This window comes from Schistocerca americana, chromosome 2 (genome assembly GCF_021461395.2).
Source record: "Schistocerca americana isolate TAMUIC-IGC-003095 chromosome 2, iqSchAmer2.1, whole genome shotgun sequence".
Classification (NCBI taxonomy): domain Eukaryota; kingdom Metazoa; phylum Arthropoda; class Insecta; order Orthoptera; family Acrididae; genus Schistocerca; species Schistocerca americana.
Genome location: NC_060120.1, coordinates 979512711 through 979531380, shown reverse-complemented (window position 1 = coordinate 979531380; position 18670 = coordinate 979512711). Strand labels below are relative to the sequence as shown.

Genomic DNA, 18670 nt, shown 5'->3' with positions numbered 1-18670 from the left:
ACCCACACTCACGCTGCAGACCGCATCCAACTATTTTACGGGAATACCATGCCTCGAGTAACGACGACGAGGAGCAAGAACAGCTACGTTAAAAGACTGGGAGAGCGAGGTCTCGATCCTCAAATATGAGCTTAAGGTTTCGAAATGAGGCTAATCAACGTTTTTGTTATGTTATTCTGGAATTTTTGTTAATTTAGGAAGTGAATTAACTATCAAGAACCATTCTAGGGAATTTATTCCTAGGATAGGGGATGGATGAAGGCCCGATTTTTGTGTTGGATATCTTGAGCTTCTTGCAATATTGTTAGCTTTGAAAGTGTGCTTGTTACCTAATATTTCACCATTTGAAATGAGATCGCATTGTTGTTCAGTCAGAGGTCAAAATATTTTTACAAGGAAGGGAATATTTTCAGGAAATCAGTATCGGAGTCATAACAGTTATACACTCAGGTTTAAGCATAACTGGACGTAATGGATTTCAACCTTAACCTGAAACTTGACGTAAGCATAACAGTTTCTTTAGAAGTTCGCTGTAAACGATGTATTCGGCCAGCGTCTGAGTTGCCATTGATTTAACAATGATAAATTCTGAAACAATAGTAGCGTGACATCTTAATGGTGAAAACTTAAAATGCGACCCTGGTATACATTCGCAATGGCGAATTACGAGGACTATTCGGAAAGTAAGGTCCTACCGATCGAGAAATGGAAACTACTACGAAAATAAAAAATGTTTTATTTTAGACAGTTAGCTACACCTTCCAGCTACTTCTTTGCATAGTCACGGCTCCGACTTAGACATTCGTCGTAGCGTTGAACCATTTTTCCGTTACGCTCGTCATACAAGCGAGCCAGCTGCGTTTCACGCCACTTCTCTGCGCTGATGCACATCTCGTTGTCTGTGTCGAAATGTTTTCTTAATAGCCAGCTGTTCATGTGAGCATTAATGAAACTCGGAGGGAGCTAATTCAAACATTTCCCATCGAAAACGCTACAGGAGCATCTTCATTCCCCCTGCAGAGTGCGGCACAGAATTGCCAGAAAATCCGAACGCATGACAGCTACACTACTGGCCATTAAAATTGCTACACCAAGAAGAAATGCAGACGATAAATAGGTAATCATTGGACACATATATTACAGTAAAACTGACATGTGATTACATTTTCACGCAATTTGGGTGCATAGATCCTGAGAAATCAGTACCCAGAACAACCAACTCTGGCCGCAATAACGGCCTTGATACGCCTGGGCATTGAGTCAAACAGAGATTGGATGGCGTGTACGGGTACAGCTGCCCATGCAGATTCAACACGATACGACAGTTCATCAAGAGTGGCGTATTGTGACCAGCCAGTTGCTCGGCCACCATTGACCAGACGTTTTCAGTTGGTGAAAGATCTGGAGAATATGCTGGCCAAGGCAGCAGTCGAACATTTTCTGTATCCAGAAAGGTCCGTACAGGACCTGCGACATGCTGTCGTGCATTATCCTGATGAAATGTAGGGTTGCGCAGGGATCGAATGGATGTTAGAGCAACGGGTCGTAACACATCTGAAATGTAACGTCCACTGTTCAAAGTGCCGTCGATGTGAAGAAGAGGGGACCGGGACGTGTAACCAATGGCAGCCCATACCATCACGCCGGGTGATACGCCAATAATGCGATGACGAATACACGCTTCCAATGTGCGTTCACCGAGATGTCGCCAAACACGGATGCGACCATCATGATGCTGTAAACAGAACCTGGATTCATCCGAACAAATGACATTTGGCCATTCGTGCACCCAGGTTCGTCGTTGAGTACACCATCGCAGGCGCTCCTGTCTGTGATGCAGCGTGAAGGGTAACCGCAGTCATGGTCTCCGAGCTGATAGTCCATGCTACTGCAAACGTCGTCGAACTGTTCGTGCAGATGGTTGTTCTCTTGCAAACGTCCCCATCTGTTGACCCAGGAATCGAGACGTGGCTGCATGATCCGTTACAGCCATGCGGATAAGATGCCTGTCATCTCGACTGCTAGTGATACGAGGCCGTTAGGATCTAGCACGCCGTTCCGTATTACTCTCCTGAACCCACCGATTCCATATTCTAACAGTAATTGGATCTCGACCAACGCGAGCAGCAATGTCGCGATACGATAAACCGCAATCGCGATACTCTACAATCCGACATTTATCAAAGTCGGAAACGTGATGGTACGCATTTCTCCTCCTTACATGAGGCATCACAACAACGTTTCACCAGGCAACGCCGGTCGACTGCTGTTTGTGTATGAGAAATGGGTTGGAAACTTTCCTCATGTCAGCACGTTGTAGGTGCCGCCAAGGGCGCCAACGTTGTGTGAATGCTCTGAAAAGCTAATCATTTGCATATCGCAGCATCTTCTTCCTGTCGGTTAAATTTCGCGGCTGTAGCACGTCATCTTCGTAGTGTAGCAATTTTAATGTGCCAGTAGTGTATATGATGGGGGCTCCATAACATCAGGCCCTCATACTTAGCGGGAGACACAATTGTCCTAGGCATATTTACTTGTTCACTGTGCGCTCAGAACTGAAAGGAGCGACTTGATGCGATCGACGGGTATACAAGAGATACTGCCCAACATATCTGTTCAAAGCTTCATCGGATTTTCACTGCGGTCTCCATTTCACGCCTGGTCGGGCCTTACATTCGTTAGTTATCAGAACTGAATGAGCACGGAAAGGTGTAAGACAGTGGCGGTTGCGGGCTGAGACACAGCGCTGCTAGCGGAACGGTAGGCGGGGTACTCACCGGAGGAGCACTTGGCGCACCTGCGGCGGGCGTGCGACGAGCGGCAGTGTTGTCCCGAGCCCTGGCTGGAGCTGGAGCCGGCGCGGTGCGTGCGGCCCCCGCTGGAGGCGGAGGCGGCGGCGGCGGCGGCGGCGGAGGCGGCCTCCTCGTCCGCGGACACGGCCGACGCAGCCGCCGACACCTGCAACAGCCGTCGCCGCTGCCTCAGCGGGTCTGGACGAGCAGCCAGTAGCAGGGAGCGGGCGCTTCCGCCGGCCTCGGCCACGTCGTCACCTGGCTGCTACACGGGGCGACGAGGCGCTGAAGGCCTGCGCTGCACCTTTGTTGCACTGGGACACATGCCAGCTCGCCCTTCCTGTGTCTCGCCATTACCCGCGAAAATACACTACATGCCGGTTTCACTCACCTCTCACATACAAGCTGGTGTGCCCGGGAACACGCAAAAAGTATCGATACCTTTTTAGTCGATGCTTTTCAGTTGAAATCCTTACTCACATCAGTGCTTTCTTGTAGGATTGTTTGACACGAAACCTGCTATAATATTTTATTCCATTTTTTACGAGGGACGTTTTTTCCAATCACCACTAGTCCATGATAAATGTCATGTGTCTATATAAAGTAATAAACGATGATCCGAGTACCAATCATTAGCTTCAGTATTTGATCCCTAGTATCAGTATTAACTTCAACGAGAACCACACCTACGACTCATTTGTCAGGGATCTTCTTCAACCGTTTCTATTGCATGCAGTTTATTATACAGTGTGATCCATTGATCGTGACCGGGCCTAAAATCTCACGAAATAAGCGTCAAACGAAAAAAACTACAAAGAACTAAACTTGTCTAGCTTGAAGGGGGAAACCAGATGGCGCTATGGTTGGTCCGCTAGATGGCGCTGCCATAGGTCAATCTGATATCTACAGCATCTTTTTAAATAGCAACCCCCATTTTTAACATATTCGTATAGTACGTAAAGAAATATGAATGTTTTAGTTGGGCCACTTTTTTCACTTTGTGACAGATGGCGCTGTAATAGTCACAAACATATGGCTCACAATTTTAGACGAACAGTTGGTAACAGGTAGGTTTTTTAAATTAAAATACAGAACGTAGGTACGTTTGAACATTTTATTTCGGTTATTCCAAAGTGATACATGTACCTTTGTGTACTTATCATTTCTCAGAACGCATGCTGTTACAGCGTGATTACCTGTAAATACCATATTAATGCAGTAAGTGCTCAAAATGATGTCCGTCAACCTCAATGAATTTGGCAATGCGTGTAACAGCGAGTAGTTCGCCTTCCGTAATGTTCGCACATGCATTGACAATGCGTTGACGCATGTTATCAGGCGTTGTCGGTGGATCACGATAGCAAATATCCTTCAACTTTCCCCACAGAAAGAAATCCGGGAACGTCAGACCCGGTGAACGTGCGGGCCATGGTATGGTGCTTCGGCGACCAGACCACCTGTCATGAAATATGCTATTCAATACCGCTTCAACCGCACGCGAGCTATGTGCCGGACATCCATCGGGTTGGAAGTTCATCGCCATTCTGTCATTCAGTGAAACATCTTGTAGTAACATCGGCAGAACATTACGTAGGAAATCAGCATAATTGCACCATTTAGATTGCCATCGATAAAATGGGGGCCAATTATCCTTCCTGCCATAATGCAAAAAATGGCTCTGAGCACTATGCGACTTAAGTTCTGAGGGCATGAGTCGCCTAGAACTTAAAACTAATTAAACCTAACTAACCTAAGGACATCACACACATCCATGCCCGAGGCAGGATTCGAACCTGCGGCCGTAGCGGTCGCTCGGTTCCAGACTGTAGCGCCTAGAACCGCACGGCCACTTCGGCCTGCTGCCATAATGCCTCACCATACATTAACCCGCCAAGGTCGCTGATGTTCCACTTGTCGCAGCCATCGTGGATTTTCCGTTGCCCATTAGTGCATATTATGCCGGTTGGTGAACGACACTTCGTCGCTAAATAGAAGGCGTGTAAAAAATCTGTCATCGTCCCGTAATTTCTCTTGTGCCCAGTGGCAGAACTGTACACGACGTTCAAAGTCGTCGACATGCAAATCCAGGTGCATAGTAATATGGTACGAGTGCAATCGATGTTGATATAGCATTCTCAACATCGACGTTTTTGAGATTCCCGATTCTCGCGCAATTTGTCTGCTACTGATGTGCGGATTAGCCGCGACAGCAGCTAAAACACCTACTTGGGCATCATCATTTGTTGCAGGTCGTGGTTGACGTTTCACATGTGGCTGAACACTTCCTGTTTCCTTAAAAAGCATAACTATCCGGCGAGTCACATGTGGCTGAACACTTCCTGTTTCCTTAAAAAGCGTAACTATCCGGTGAGTCTCACGGGAAGCGTACAAGGGATAAGTCCCTGCAGTCGCGCTATTCATCTGTGTCCTCGGTGGCTCAGATGGATAGAGCGTCTGCCATGTAAGCAGGAGATCCCGGGTTCGAGTCCCGGTCGGGGCACGCATTTGCAGCTGTCCACATCGAGGTACAACAACAACACCTGTCGGTAACTGAGGTTGTCAGTTAGTCATCACTTCTTCCAGGGAAAAGCTGCACGGTCATCAGCAGTAACCGTTCTTTCGAAAACAAGTTACTGTCTCCAAATATATCCGGCGAGCGGTCCGGACATTTGGATGATGTCGTCCAGGATACAGAGCAGCATACATACCACTCCCCCGCTGGGCATTTTGATCACAATAGCCATACATCAACACGATATGGATCTTTTCCGCAATTGGTAAACGGTCCATTTAAACATAGGTAATGTATCACGAAGCAAATACCGTCCGCACTGGCGGAATGTTACGTGATACCACGTACTTATACGTTTGTGACTATTACAGCGCCATCTATCACAAAGCGATAAAAGTGGTCCAACTAAAACATTCATATTTCTTTACGTCTACAGGAATACGTAATAAAAATGGGGGTTCTTATTTTTTAAAAATGCTGTTGAAATCCGTTTGAACTATGGCAGCGCCATCTTGCGGGCCAACCATAGCGCCATCTGGTTTCCCCCTTCAAGCTAGACGAGTTTCGTTCTTCGTTGTTTTTTCGTTTGATTCTTATTTCGTGAAAAATTTGGCCCGGTCACCATCAATGGACCACCCTGTATACATCTGAATCGTAGGGAAGCGATTTGTATATCGAACGGATTCATGAATATAAGATTATTTGTGTCTGCTCGTAGCCTTTGCCGTACTACAATCGTAACTCATCTACAACTGCGCCTGCCCTCTGAAAACAAGCAACAGTCCGTGTTATCCCGCACCATTGGTCTGAGACTAGCTGCAGCCAGACCAGAGAATTAGTTCTATCACTGGTAATCCATCGAGGACAGTGGGACAGCAGCTGGACATGAAGCACCTGAATAGCGATAATTGGAACCAACAGCTTTATTGTAATCCAACATCGTTTATTCGAAACATGCTACCAGTTTCGACGCCAAAAATCGTCATCTTCAGGCCCGAAAGCGTAACCTGCCATCAACGTACGAACCACAATGACAAAGACCATTGTAGTCTTCAAATGAAAACAGTACAACTTAGCCGGGCGAAGTGGCCGTGCGGTTAAAGGCGCTGCAGTCTGGAACCGCAAGACCGCTACGGTCGCAGGTTCGAATCCTGCCTCGGGCATGGATGTTTGTGATGTCCGTAGGTTAGTTAGGTTTAACTAGTTCTAAGTTCTAGGGGACTAATGACCTCAGCAGTTGAGTCCCATAGTGCTCAGAGCCAGTACAACTTATTAAGCAAGTTACGCCAGCAAGTGAAGTCGGATGCAGCAGGGCTAAAATATACTGCATACCATATCTTCGTAGCAATAATAAGCCCATCAATGGTCAGACGGCAACTCGTAAGTGGAAAAACAATATCTGCTAAGTTATGATGCGGATGCAAGTGTGTGTTGCGTGACCGTGACAAATGGTCGTTTTACCCATTTTAAGATGGTAGAATAAATTAAGGTCAATTTTGCACCTTACATAAGAGTTTTATACATTGTAACGGGAAGGTGAATATGGCACCTAACTTACTTTGGCAGTAATGAGCAGATTTGCTGATAAGTATGTAATGTAAAAGGGATGATACCCAATCGACGGTATTAACACACTGCTCCTATATAATGTATGTCAGTTAGCAAAAGGTGAAACAAACAGCGAAAGGGAACGTTTTGTGTGGAAGCAGGCATGGGCAGAGGCAGAGGACGAACCACGGGAGGCACCATAAAAAGCTCTTGGGAAGCGTCCCGCGGCGGGAGTCAGCGACCGGACAGGTGACGCATACTGGAGAGCAAGTAACGAGCCACCAGAAGTAGGACAGAAAGAAGCTTTAGAAAACTGCGTTTCGGAATACCAAATGGATGTGAACAGAACTGACACAGTTGATCACGTGAACACCGAGTGGTACACGTGTGATGCACGCATGTAACTTTGAGGCATCTGGAGCGAGCACAAAAGTTCGATTGGCGGAAAAATAAACTAGGAAATAGTAAAGTTTTGAGATTTCGACGCAGTTTAATAGTAGGGCCCTTGCGATTGGCAGAGAGAGTTTCCACAAAAATAAGAGGAACGCTTCTATTGGCTGTGATGTGGCGACTGAAAGAATGCAGGTGGGGGGACAGTTCGGCTACGAGAAAGAGAAGAGTGAAATTTTCAGGGACTCTTTTCTGAACTGGCGTCAAGTGCAGAATGGGGCGCATAACTCTCTGTATGACACAGTGGAGAAATTTGTGTGAACACTGCATTCACCGTGGCTGACATTCAGCTGGATATTAGCTGTAGCGTCGTTGAGCTCCAACTGTGGCATAACGAACCAGCCAATTAGTTAACTGTTCTTGCGAGGACTGAGAGGGCATTTTAATATGTACGTGGCTCCAGCCATGCGCGTGCATATCGCCATATTCCAAGACTAGGGATGAGTACATGTTTTCTCGCATAACGAGAAACATAGGGAGATTTTCTGCTGGAAAAATCAGCAAAGGCGTAATTAGTTTTTATAGGAATTTCAGAGGACGAGAGCAGCCATGCAGACGACAACTCATCGCAGCTAAGGTAAATACCGCAAGCAGAAGTGTAAACGTGTTGGTTCACCAGCTTGCGTCCACTGTAAACTCGAGCGACCTTGGGTAATCTTTTGCTCAATTTGTCACAAAACTAACCATTCTCTGTAGACTTGATTGTCATCCTAAACAGTACCGAAATTTGAACCGGAATGGGATGATTTATCGTAGTACTGGCGAACATCATGACGTAGTTGTAAGAATAATTTTGTAAAGAAACTTCTAGTTAAAATTTACCATTGTCGTGTTTAGAATTATTTCACGTACTAAGGACGAGATGCGTTCGTTTGAAAACTGTCGTAACATTGTCACACTGTAAACTGTGTAAATGCGTGTATTTCTGAGATAAGATTGCAACATTAAACCAAAAATATTTACAGCTTACGCAGTTTTTATTCTGTCCAGAAAACCTTACACCTTTTCTTAGACTGTTGCCCCTGACTGCAATCAGACATTAGCTAGTAAGCCCCCCCCCCCCTACCCCTCCTCTGCCACCTATTGCTCCCCCATCTGTTGTATCACTAGAAGTTACGTACACTTATGATAACTATTCGACACGACCGAGGCAGTTGTCGTACCTGTGGAGGATCTTTCCAATACCCTCCTCATAAAACGTCGCCGACAATGTATTGAAACGAGTCTTGGCGTAGTGTTTCATGAAGGGTTAGTTAATCGTCTATCGCAGTTGCAGCACATTTGTTTGGCGATGAGTTTCGAAGCAGCTGGTTCAGTCTCAAGTTTGGCATAATGCGGCTGTACTGAAAGTGCCTCATCTTAATAACAAACATCAAAATGGCACATGTTGATTCCGACAGTCATCTCCGAACATTTTATAAAGTTTGTATAGCCATTTTTTGTGTTTGTTATTCAGATCAGGCGCCTGCAGTGCAGGCGCAGTAGGCCAGGATTGAGAATGAACCAGGTGGTTCGAGACTAGTCGTCAAACTTATGCATTCCAGCAGTACAGACTGTTAATAAGCTCTTCATGAAATATTAAAAAGGTTGCTGCTCCTGCGCCAACAAAATGTTGAAACTGAGAAGTCTTGACGTCGTCCTGAAGGTCCTCGTTACCTTGGAAGCACTGCCCTCTTAACGACTTCTTCAAATCGGGGACAAGATGGAAGTCACTCGGTAGTGGGTCGGGGCCGTACGGCGAGTGATCGGAAATGTGGCACTGAAGTCGCTCAGGGAGCCGTTTGGCTGCACCTGCAATTTGAGGACGGCCGTCGTCATGGATCGGAACAGTTCTCGAAGTCAGCATACTTACTGTTTTCGTCTGAACAGTCCTCAACGTCGTAAAGTGTCATAACAAACAGTTGCAATTATTTTTGTCTTCGGTACCGTCTACTTGCAGGAAACTAGTATCGCTTCACAATTCGCAACATGGCGAGAGAAACAATTGAGCTGGTATGTCGTGTGGCTAGGGCCTCCCGTTTGCCGGATGCAAGTCTTTCGATTTGACGCTACTTCGGTGACTTGTGCGTCGATGGGGATGAAATGATGATGATTAGGGCAGCACAACACCCAGTCCCTGAGCAGAGAAAATCTCCGACCCAGCCGGGAATCGAACCCGGGCCCTTTGGATTGACATTCTGTCGCGCTGACCACTCAGCTACCGGGGCCGGCAACAATTGAGCTTACCGTGTTTATTCGAATGCAGCTCGGCACAAACGTGCGTCATGAACTCCGCAGTGACAGATCGTATGGAGCATATGTTCAGTCACCTACCGTGCACATCATCCATTTGCCTCTTGTCTGCAGTATACGCTTTGCGATCAAAGGTTGAAAAAGAAAGATCCTCGTATTGATCCAAAATGGCCACATGGCTCATTTCCCACACTTTCAACAACTAACGTGCAAGTACCAATAAGCAAACAATTGAATAGATCGATATTGTATCATTTTATGCCACTGTTTGCTGTTTATTTTATCGAGTGCACCGAACGTGTTGACCTGGAAGAAAGGCTCTGTGTTTTTTGAGACTGGGAAGGTACACTCCTGGTGTGGTCTCAGGGTCCCATTGTCGGCAGAAGGCAGTCAGTGAGCCTCATTACGAGAGGCTAGTCTGTCCAGGGAGACGGAGCATTTTCGTGACATTGAGGCTGTGGCATACTTCAGTTTTTTTTTTTAAAGCAGAGTTGGTGCTGGCGTAGCGGAGGGTGCCATGTCGCCACTGGCATTGCCAGAGAATAACTGAGCCTGAAATTTTTTGCTTTCCTGCAAAACATTAAAGATGGAGGTACTACGATATCATCTGGCCAGCACGAGAAAGACGGTGCATTTCTATTTTGATGATCTTATCTATCTGAGATGCCATATCAGCTCTTGAAGTCTTCGAATTTGTGTGCGTGAGATTTTTCCGAAAGTCAGACGATATGTCGCCGGACTCACACATTCTACACACCAAAGTGAATAGCCGTTTTGTTGCCACTTTCCCCAATTATTTTAGAAATTGTGATGGGATGTTATCTAACCCTTCTCCCTTACTTGATTTTAAGTCCTTCAGAGCTCTCTTAAATTCTGTTTCTAATACTGGATCCCCTGTCTCTTCTAAATCGACTCCAGTTTCTTCTTCTGTCACACCAGACACATCTTTTACTTCACAGAGGCCTTCAGTGTGCATGCGAGGGTCACTCGAAAAGAAATGCACAGTATTTTTGTAAAAATACAGTTTTCATTCTGCATGTGTGAAAGTTTTACAGTGTGTAGATACATCCTTCCCGCTTGTTTTCAAACTTAGTTCAACCTGTTCCCGTGAGTGGTGCCGTCACAGCATGTCTTCAAGATGGCTGCAACACTTGACGTTCGTCAGAAGCAACGTGCTGTCATGGGATTCCTGTGCTGTGAAAACGAGACAGTGGGAAACATTCAAAAGAGGTTGTAAAAGGTGTATGGAGATGCTGTTGTCGATCGCAGTACAGTTAGTTGGTGGGAAAGCAAGTTACGTGATGAAAGCGGGCACATGTCAGTCAAAAAACCATGGAAGCGATCACAAAACTCGGATGGACAGCACTGAAGCATCCGCCTTACAGTCCTGACCTGGCTCCATGTGAAATCATCTCCTTGAGAAACAAGGTTTGAAGATGATGGCTCCCTTGTGCACGCTGCCAAACAGTGGCTCCAACAGGTTGGTCCAGAATTTTACCGTGCGGGTATACAGGCGCTGGTTTCTAGGTGGTGTAAGGCAGTTGAGAGGGATGGAAATAGTGTGGAAAAATGAAAATTTAGCTCTTAAAGGATGTATTTAAGCACTGTAAAGCTTTCAAACATGTAGAATAAAAGATCGTAAGCATCCGCGGCCGGTGTCATAGTGATTAAAATTCTTCTGGGTATTATGCCGCGTCATTGCTAAAAACTAACAACAATAATAAACTAAAACCGACGTTTCGACCGAATTGCAACGGCCTTCCTCAGTGCACGACTGGTTTTGCATGAGGATAGGTGCTCCTATTTACTACAGACTATCGATGTCTGACGTCACTGTTGTAAAACTTTTAATTGGCCCTCTAATATGATTGGCTAGTCACGACGTAAGGGAAGATGGAAGGAAAGAGGCTATTCGTGGATGTCCATGTCGTCAACGATTGGTAGCTGTCCGCCAATCAGCTTTCGGCTTCTGGTTGCCAAGTTTTCCTCCTGGTGTGCGCGGAAGTGGACTGACAGTTGCTCTACAGCTGTTTGTGCAGATACGTCCGTGTCCCGTCTAGCTTCTGCCCCGCGACCGCTCGCGGCCCGTTGGACTGGGGTGGCCGGCAGCCAGGACGCCGGGAGTTTGTAGCCATCTTCTCTGTTGATGTTGTTAGGCTGCTTAATAATTTCGATCGCCTCCCGCATTTTGCGTTCTCGCATCCAACCTGATAGGTTGTCCACAGTCACGGTGGTGTTCCGCTATCGCCGATTTGTTATGTTGTTGTCATCGTACATAGCGTTCGTGTTCTGCTACTCGTAAGCTGACACGTCTCCCCGTTTCTCCGCACTCACACCGTGATTCGTAAACACCTGCAGTGTTAAGATTGTTGACTGCATCCTTGGTGGAGCCTATCATTCCGGGGACCCTGTGTCTGCTTCGAAAAATCGGTTTGAAACCTCGTCGGCGGAGGACGTTGCCTAACCGTTCACTGACACCTTTTACATATGGTAAGTGTACCAGTGGAAGCTTCTCTTCTTTGCCTTATTCTCGTGTTCTGCTCCCTTTGGTTTTAACTACCATTCTTACGATGATGCCATCATAGCCGTTGGCACGAAACGTTTGTTGTAGCTCCTTTAATTCTTCTTTGATGTTATTTTCGTCACTTATCCGGTAGGCTCGGGAAGTTAACGTATGCAGAACAGAATACTTTTGAGCTGGGCGGTGGTGGCTCTCCCCGTGCAGGTACCGATTCGTGTGCGTTGGTTTCCGGTACACTTTGTGTCCCAGTTTACCTTCGGCAGCTCTGCATACTTGCACAAACTGTCAGTTCACTTCCGCGCACACCAGGAGGTAAACTTGCAGACCAGAAGCCCAACGCTGATTGGCGGACAGCTACCAATTGTTGACGAAATGGGCATCAACGAATAGCCTTTTTCCTTCCATCTTCCCTTACGTCATGACTGTTGTTGTTGTTGTTGTGGTCTTCACTCCTGAGACTGGTTTGATGCAGCTCTCCATGCTACTCTATCCTGTGCAAGCTTCTTCATCTCCCAGTACCTACTGCAGCCTACATCCTTCTGAATCTGCTTAGTGTATTCATCTCTTGGTCTCCCTCTACGATTTTTACCCTCCACGCTGCCCTCCAATACTAAACTGGTGATCCCTCGATGCCTCAGAACATGTCCTACCAACCGACTCCTTCTTCTAGTCAAGTTGTGCCACAAACTCCTCTCCTCCCCAATCCTATTCAATACCTCCTCATTAGTTCTGTGATCTACCCATCCAATCTTCAGCATTCTTCTGTAGCACCACATTTCGAAAGCTTTATGCTTGAGAAATAGTAGGATAAGTAAAGAAGTGAGTGGTGGTGTGTTACCTTGAGCGCGGCGGCGCGCGCCCTGGCGTCGCGGTCCCTGGCGAGGAAGGCGCCGATGGAGTGCCTGCGGCGGCCGGCCGGCGGCACGGTGAGGTTGTAGTAGCGCGCGCCGCCGCCCTCCACCGTCAGCTCCACCATGTCCTCCGACAGCAGCTCGCCGCCGGGAGCCACGTCCGACGGCCGCGGCTCGCCCTGCATCACCGCCTGCAACCGCGACCACAACGGATCGCTCACCTCTCTCTGTACGCCAGGGCAGGCAGACTGTAACCAGCAGGCTGCAATTCTGCTACGCGTCTGTACGAGGCAGGTCTGGAGCAGCCCAGAGACTGCGTGGGCACCACATGTGAGTAGAGACAAAACTGTCGCGTTGAACATACCAACGAGACGTAAAATAAACGCTCTGATTGCTCCATCGCTTCCTCAGTCATTTGTGTCCTCAGACCTTGTAAGGTGATCATGTCATTTTCGTTTTTGTACGAGGCGTGTTTTTTAAGTAAGTACCATTTTGAAATTAAAAAAAAAAACGTGCTAAGATATCTCAATAATTTTATTTTTACACGAAATCCTGCACCTTAATCTACTTTTCTACATAATTTCCGTCAATATTGAGGCACTTGTCATAACGTTGTACCAGTTTTTGAATACCCTCCTCATAGAAATCTGCCGCCTGACTTGTTAACCGCTGCATCACCACTGTTTTGACTTCGTCATCGTCTTGAAGACGCTGACCGCCCAGGTGTTTCTTCAAGTGCAGGAACAGATGGTAGTCACTGGGCGCAAGATCGGGGCTGTACGGAGGATGATCTGGAGTTTCCCATTGAGAAGATGTGGTGAGATCTTTGGTCTGATTCGCAACATGCGGACGGGCATTGTCTTGCAGCAAAACGATGCCCTTGCTCAACTTCAGTGGACTGTTGCTTTGATTCTGGTGTGACGTAGGCCACCCATGTTTCATCGCCCGTAACAATTTGGCTTAAGAAATCATCGCCGTCGTTGTGGTACCGCTCAAGGAAAGTCAATGCACTTTCTAAACGTTTGGTTTTGTGCACATCCGTCAACAATAACGGTACCCAACATGCGCACATTTTTCGGTAATTCAAGTGCCCGGTCACAATGCCATACAAAACACTACGAGAAACATTGGGAAAGTCATCCCGCAAGGAGGAAATCGTAAAGCGTCTGTTTTCTCTCACCTTATTGTCCACTTCCCGCACCAAACTTTCATTAACGACCGAAGGACGCCCACTCCGTTGTTCGTCGTGCACATTTGTGCGGCCATCTTTAAATGCTCTCAACCACTTTCTTACCATTACATCACTCATAATGTTTCCTCCACAAACTGCACAGATCTCACGATGAATATCGATCGCTTTTAGGCCATTAGCATAAAAAATCTTATAACAGCCCGTACTTCACAGTCGGCGGGACTCACGATTATCGGAGGCATCTTAAACACTCAGTACACAACATAAACAAGGAAGAATCAGACTTTAATGGCCTCAGTGCGTAGATTAAGGTACAGGCTTTCATGTAAAAATAAAATTATTGAGATGTCTTAGCAAGTCTTTTTTTTTAATTTCAAAACGATACTAATTAAAAAAACACGCCTCGTACTTATCGATGTGCGCGTCAGAGAGTGAGCAAATTACGATACTGTCAAACAATCTCTGGCCCTTTCGTGGCACAGTCTTTGCCTCTCCGCAGTCTCATGCATTCTTAGTTGAAGCGAGGTAGGTGATGGACGTATTCCGCAGCTCTGTGTTGCCTTGTGATTGTATCGATTAGATAAACAAAAACTGAATGTAAAGAACAGTAAGGATGAATAAGATGTATATACTCTGAAGCGCCAAAGAAACTGGTATAGGCATGTCTATACAAATACACAGATAAGTAAACAGGCAGAATACGGCGTAGCGGACAGGCCTATACAAGACAACAAGCGTCTAGCACAGCTGCTAGATCGGTTACAGCTGCTACAATGGCTGCTTATCTACTTTAAGTGAGTTTTAACATCGTGTTACAGTCGGAACACCAGCGATGGGCACAGCTCCGAGGTAGCTATGAAGTAGGTATTTTCCCGTACGACCATTTAACGAGTGTACTGTGAATATAAGATATCTAGTAAAACATCAAATCTCCGACATTGCTGCGGCCGGAAAAAGATCCTGCAAGAACGGGACCAACGACGACCGAAGAGAATCGTTCAACGTGACAAAAGTGCAAACCTTGCAGATTTCAGTGCTGGCCCACCAACAAGTGTCAGCGTGCGAACCATTCAGCGAACATCATCGATATGGGCTTTCGAAGCCGAAGGCGCACTCTTGTACCCTTGATGACTACACGATACAAAGCTTTACGCCTCGTCTGGGCCGGTCAACACCGACATTAGACTGTTGATGACTGGAAACATGTTGCCTGGTCGGACGAGTCTCGTTTCAGATTTTACGGAGGATGTAGATGTATGGGTATGGAAACAACCTCATGAATCCATGGACACTGGAAGTTACCAGGGAATTGTTCAAGCTGGTGGAGTCTCTGTAATGGTGTGGGGCATGTGCAGTTGGAGTGATATGTGACCCTTTATACGTGTAAGTTACGACTCTGACAGGTGACACGTACGTAAACATCCTGTCTGATCATGTGCATCCATTTGTGTCCATTGTGCATTCCGGCGGACTTGGGCACTCCAGCAGGATAATGCGACACCCCACACGTCTAGAATTGCTACAGAGTGGCAGGGTCTAATTCTGTCATGTCAACCTATGACGGCCTGAATTTTTTCTTTTTTTTTCAAATCACCTTGTCGAGAATGTGTTTCCTTTACCCCCATTCCTTAGAAGTGCCTTTGTACGCCTTGGATCCAGCGAACTTTGCTCTTCTTGTTCACAATAAACCGTTCTACCTGGGCCATTCTATTTATTGTTAAGCCCGAAGGAGACGCTCCTTTTCCTCATGGTGTCCGAGAACCTATCTGCGAACATAGTTCGTAGTGTACTCCTCTTCTGTCGTAACTTCCTTCTTTTCTTCGAGGTCCTCGTGAAAGTCTCTCGTTCCAGAAGTTTTGGCTTGCAACGGGAAACAGGCACCTTCCGTCTACACTGGACATCGCATGAAAGACGTGATGAGCACTACCTGTTTGGGTTAACTCTAATTAGACACCGAAAAAACAAAATTGCAAATAGCTGCCGAAACACTGGAGAAAATGCGTCTGACGACTCTTAGGAGACACCCTGTATTTTCTGCAAAATGTCGCCCACTAAGTCTGCACGGTCCAAGAACCGGAAAACTCGGGCGCTGTCCACCTGACAAACGGCCGCTGCCCGAAACCTACTTGGATTCCGTCTACAATGTGTTAATACATAATTAATTTTTTTCTGTGTTCTTGATATTGTATCAGCGTGTGGACGATCTGCAGTAATGCGGACTCTGAAGAAACATTCAACTGCGAAGATCACTGATTAAGCATTTCTAGATGTAGGTAACCGGTTACGGTAAGCCCATGTTGTCATCTTGGGATGTTGTCATCTTGGGAGCTTAAATTTTATAACATTACAGCATCTTTTTCATCAGTAGTGTAGGTGGTGTTACAACACACTCATGCTCATAAATTAAGGATAATGATGATACACGGTGAAACAACGCTCTGGTGGACGTTTGCGGGTTTAAATCACCTCAGCGAGTAAGTGTGCAGTCGTTTTCAGACGTGCTAATGGTGACTGTGTTGAAAATGGCTCAAAGAACACATACTGATGACGTTATAAGGGGGAGAATACTAGGGCGACAGGAGGCTGATCAAACACAGCAGGTCGTAGCACGGGCCCTCCGTGTGCCACAAAGTGTGATCTAAAGATTGTGGCAACGATTACAGCAGACAGGAAACGTGTCCAAGCGCTAAAGTACGGGACGTCCACAGTGTACAACACCACAAGAAGACCGATATCTCACCATCAGCGCCCGCAGATGGCCACGGAATACTGCAGGTACCCTTGCTCCGGACCTTACCTCAACCCTGGAACAGTTGCCTCCAGACACATAGTCTACAGACGACTGAACAGACACGGTTTATTCGCCCGGAGACCTGCAAGGTGCATTCCACTGACCCCTGGTCACAGGAGAGCCCGTAAAGCCTGGTGTCAAGAACACAATACATGGTCATTAGAACAGTGGTCCCAGGTTATGGTCACGGACGTGTCCAGGTATAGTCTGAAAAGTGATTCCCGCTGGGTTTTCATCTGGCATGAACCAGAAATCACATACCAATCCCTTAATGTCCTTGAAAGTGACCTCTTCGGAGGTCGTGGTTTGATGGTGTGACGTGGGATTATGATTGGTGCACGTACAACCCGGCATGTCTTTGACAGAGGAACTGTAACAGGTCAGGTGTATCTGCACGTCATTTTGCACCAGTATGTCCGCCTTTTCAAGGGTGCAGTGGGTCCCACCTTCCTCCTGATGGATGATAATGCACAGCCCCACCCAGCTGCCATCGTGGAGGAGTACCTTGAAACCGAAGATATCAGGCGAATGGAGTGGTCTACCTGTTCTTCAGACCTAAAGGCCATCGGGCACGTCTGGGATGCTCTCGGTCGATGTATCGCTGCACGTCTTGAAACCCCTACGACACTTCAGGAACTCCGACAGGGACTGGTGCAAGAATGGCAGGCTATACGTCAGCAGCTGCTCGACGACCTGATCCAGAGTATGTCAACCCGTTCTGTGGCCTGTGTACGTGTGTATGGTGATCGTATCCCATACTGATGTTAGTGTACATGCGCAGGAAACAGTGGCGTTTTGTAGAACATGTGTTTCCGGACGGTTTTCTCAACTTACCACCAACTTACAGGTCTCTGTTGTGTGTGTTCCCTATGTGCCTATGCTATTAGCGCCAATTTTGTGTAGTGCCACATGGTGTGGCACCACATTCTGCAATTATCCTTAATTTATGAGCATGAGTGTTTATATGAGTATGTGTCAGTTTTTTTACTAAATAGAAGTTATGTCAGCGAGGTGCACAGTGTTTACCTGCGTGGCCGAGCGCGACCTGAGCAGCGACCGGAAGCTCCTGCGGCTGCTGCTGCCTGCGGAGCTGAACGGTGTCGAAGTGGCGCCGCTTCCAAAGGGCGGCGGGGGCGGCGACGCGGGCGAGATGGGCGACGTGGGCGGCGTCGGCAGCGAGCCGCCGCCCCTGGCCGGCGTCGGCCGCTGGTACCTGGCCGATACGTTGAGGTCTTTCGGCCGCACTGCCGCGCTCTTGCACGGGGTCGCGGCGGGAGACGTGGTCGGCGTGCAGGGCGGCGCCGGGGCCGTCGTAGCTGGCACCGTGACGGGGGCGGCGGCCGGGGGCGGCGGTGAGGCCAGCTGCGCGGGGGCGAGCAGCGCGTGGCAGGCGCCGGACGCCTCGGCGGGAGCGGGGGCGGGGGCGGCGAGCAGGGGGCCCAGGCCGGCCGCGGCGGCGGCTGCGGGCGCCGAGTGCGAGCCGCCCATCGCGGGGGCGGCGGAGGCGGCGGCGACGGCGCGGCGGTAGCGCTGCAGGAACGAGAAGGGGCTGGCGGTTGCCGCGGCGGGTGGCGTGGGCGGCGGCAGTGGCAGCTCGGCCTCCGCCTGGCCCAGCGAGAAGTACGACGGGTTGTCTGCGGCACACAAACAACATCGTCACTGCTGCTGCTACTCCTGCTCAGTCAGACCAACTGTCGAAAGTGTACGCGTTGTACCTAGATGCGAGGCAGCCAATATGAATAACGTGCTACGTTTGAGTGTACTTACATCACTTTGATTTA

General features: G+C 47.8%; 2 protein-coding genes and 1 non-coding gene across 4 annotated transcripts in view; 1 reads left to right on the top strand and 2 right to left on the bottom strand.

Annotated features, from left to right (window-relative positions):
- The window catches only part of LOC124594733 (phosphoinositide 3-kinase adapter protein 1), a 477024-nt gene extending 474142 nt beyond the window's left edge, over window positions 1-2882 (bottom strand). The window contains exon 1 of one of the 2 annotated variants that reach the window (XM_047133105.1): window positions 2778-2882. The gene's annotated coding sequence lies outside the window, so the exon portion shown is untranslated. The remainder of the gene's footprint in view (window positions 1-2777) is intronic. The other variant, XM_047133106.1, reaches the window with a different exon arrangement.
- Window positions 485-18377, bottom strand: LOC124594583 (nascent polypeptide-associated complex subunit alpha, muscle-specific form-like). Its single transcript, XM_047132953.1, has 4 exons — window positions 17916-18377; window positions 12894-13097; window positions 2778-2958; window positions 485-588 (listed from the first exon to the last, which is right to left on the bottom strand). Exons 1-4 carry the CDS (start codon window positions 18375-18377, stop codon window positions 485-487), a joined length of 951 nt encoding a protein of 316 aa, XP_046988909.1.
- On the top strand, window positions 5219-5292 carry Trnat-ugu. Its single transcript has one exon. It is a non-coding gene; the product is annotated as a tRNA-Thr (tRNA).
- Window positions 18378-18670: the final 293 nt, after the last annotated feature.

Excerpts from the sequence above, each read along its gene's own strand:
- LOC124594583 (XM_047132953.1), bottom strand. The coding sequence starts at position 18,377 with ATGGGCGGCTCGCACTCGGCGCCCGCAGCCGCCGCCGCGGCCGGCCTG. Across the intron at positions 13,098-17,915 it reads GGTCGCGCTCGGCCACGCAG|GCGGTGATGCAGGGCGAGCC; the intron begins GTAAACACTGTG and ends TCGCGGTTGCAG. Across the intron at positions 2,959-12,893 it reads CGCGCGCCGCCGCGCTCAAG|GTGTCGGCGGCTGCGTCGGC; the intron begins GTAACACACCAC and ends CGGCTGTTGCAG.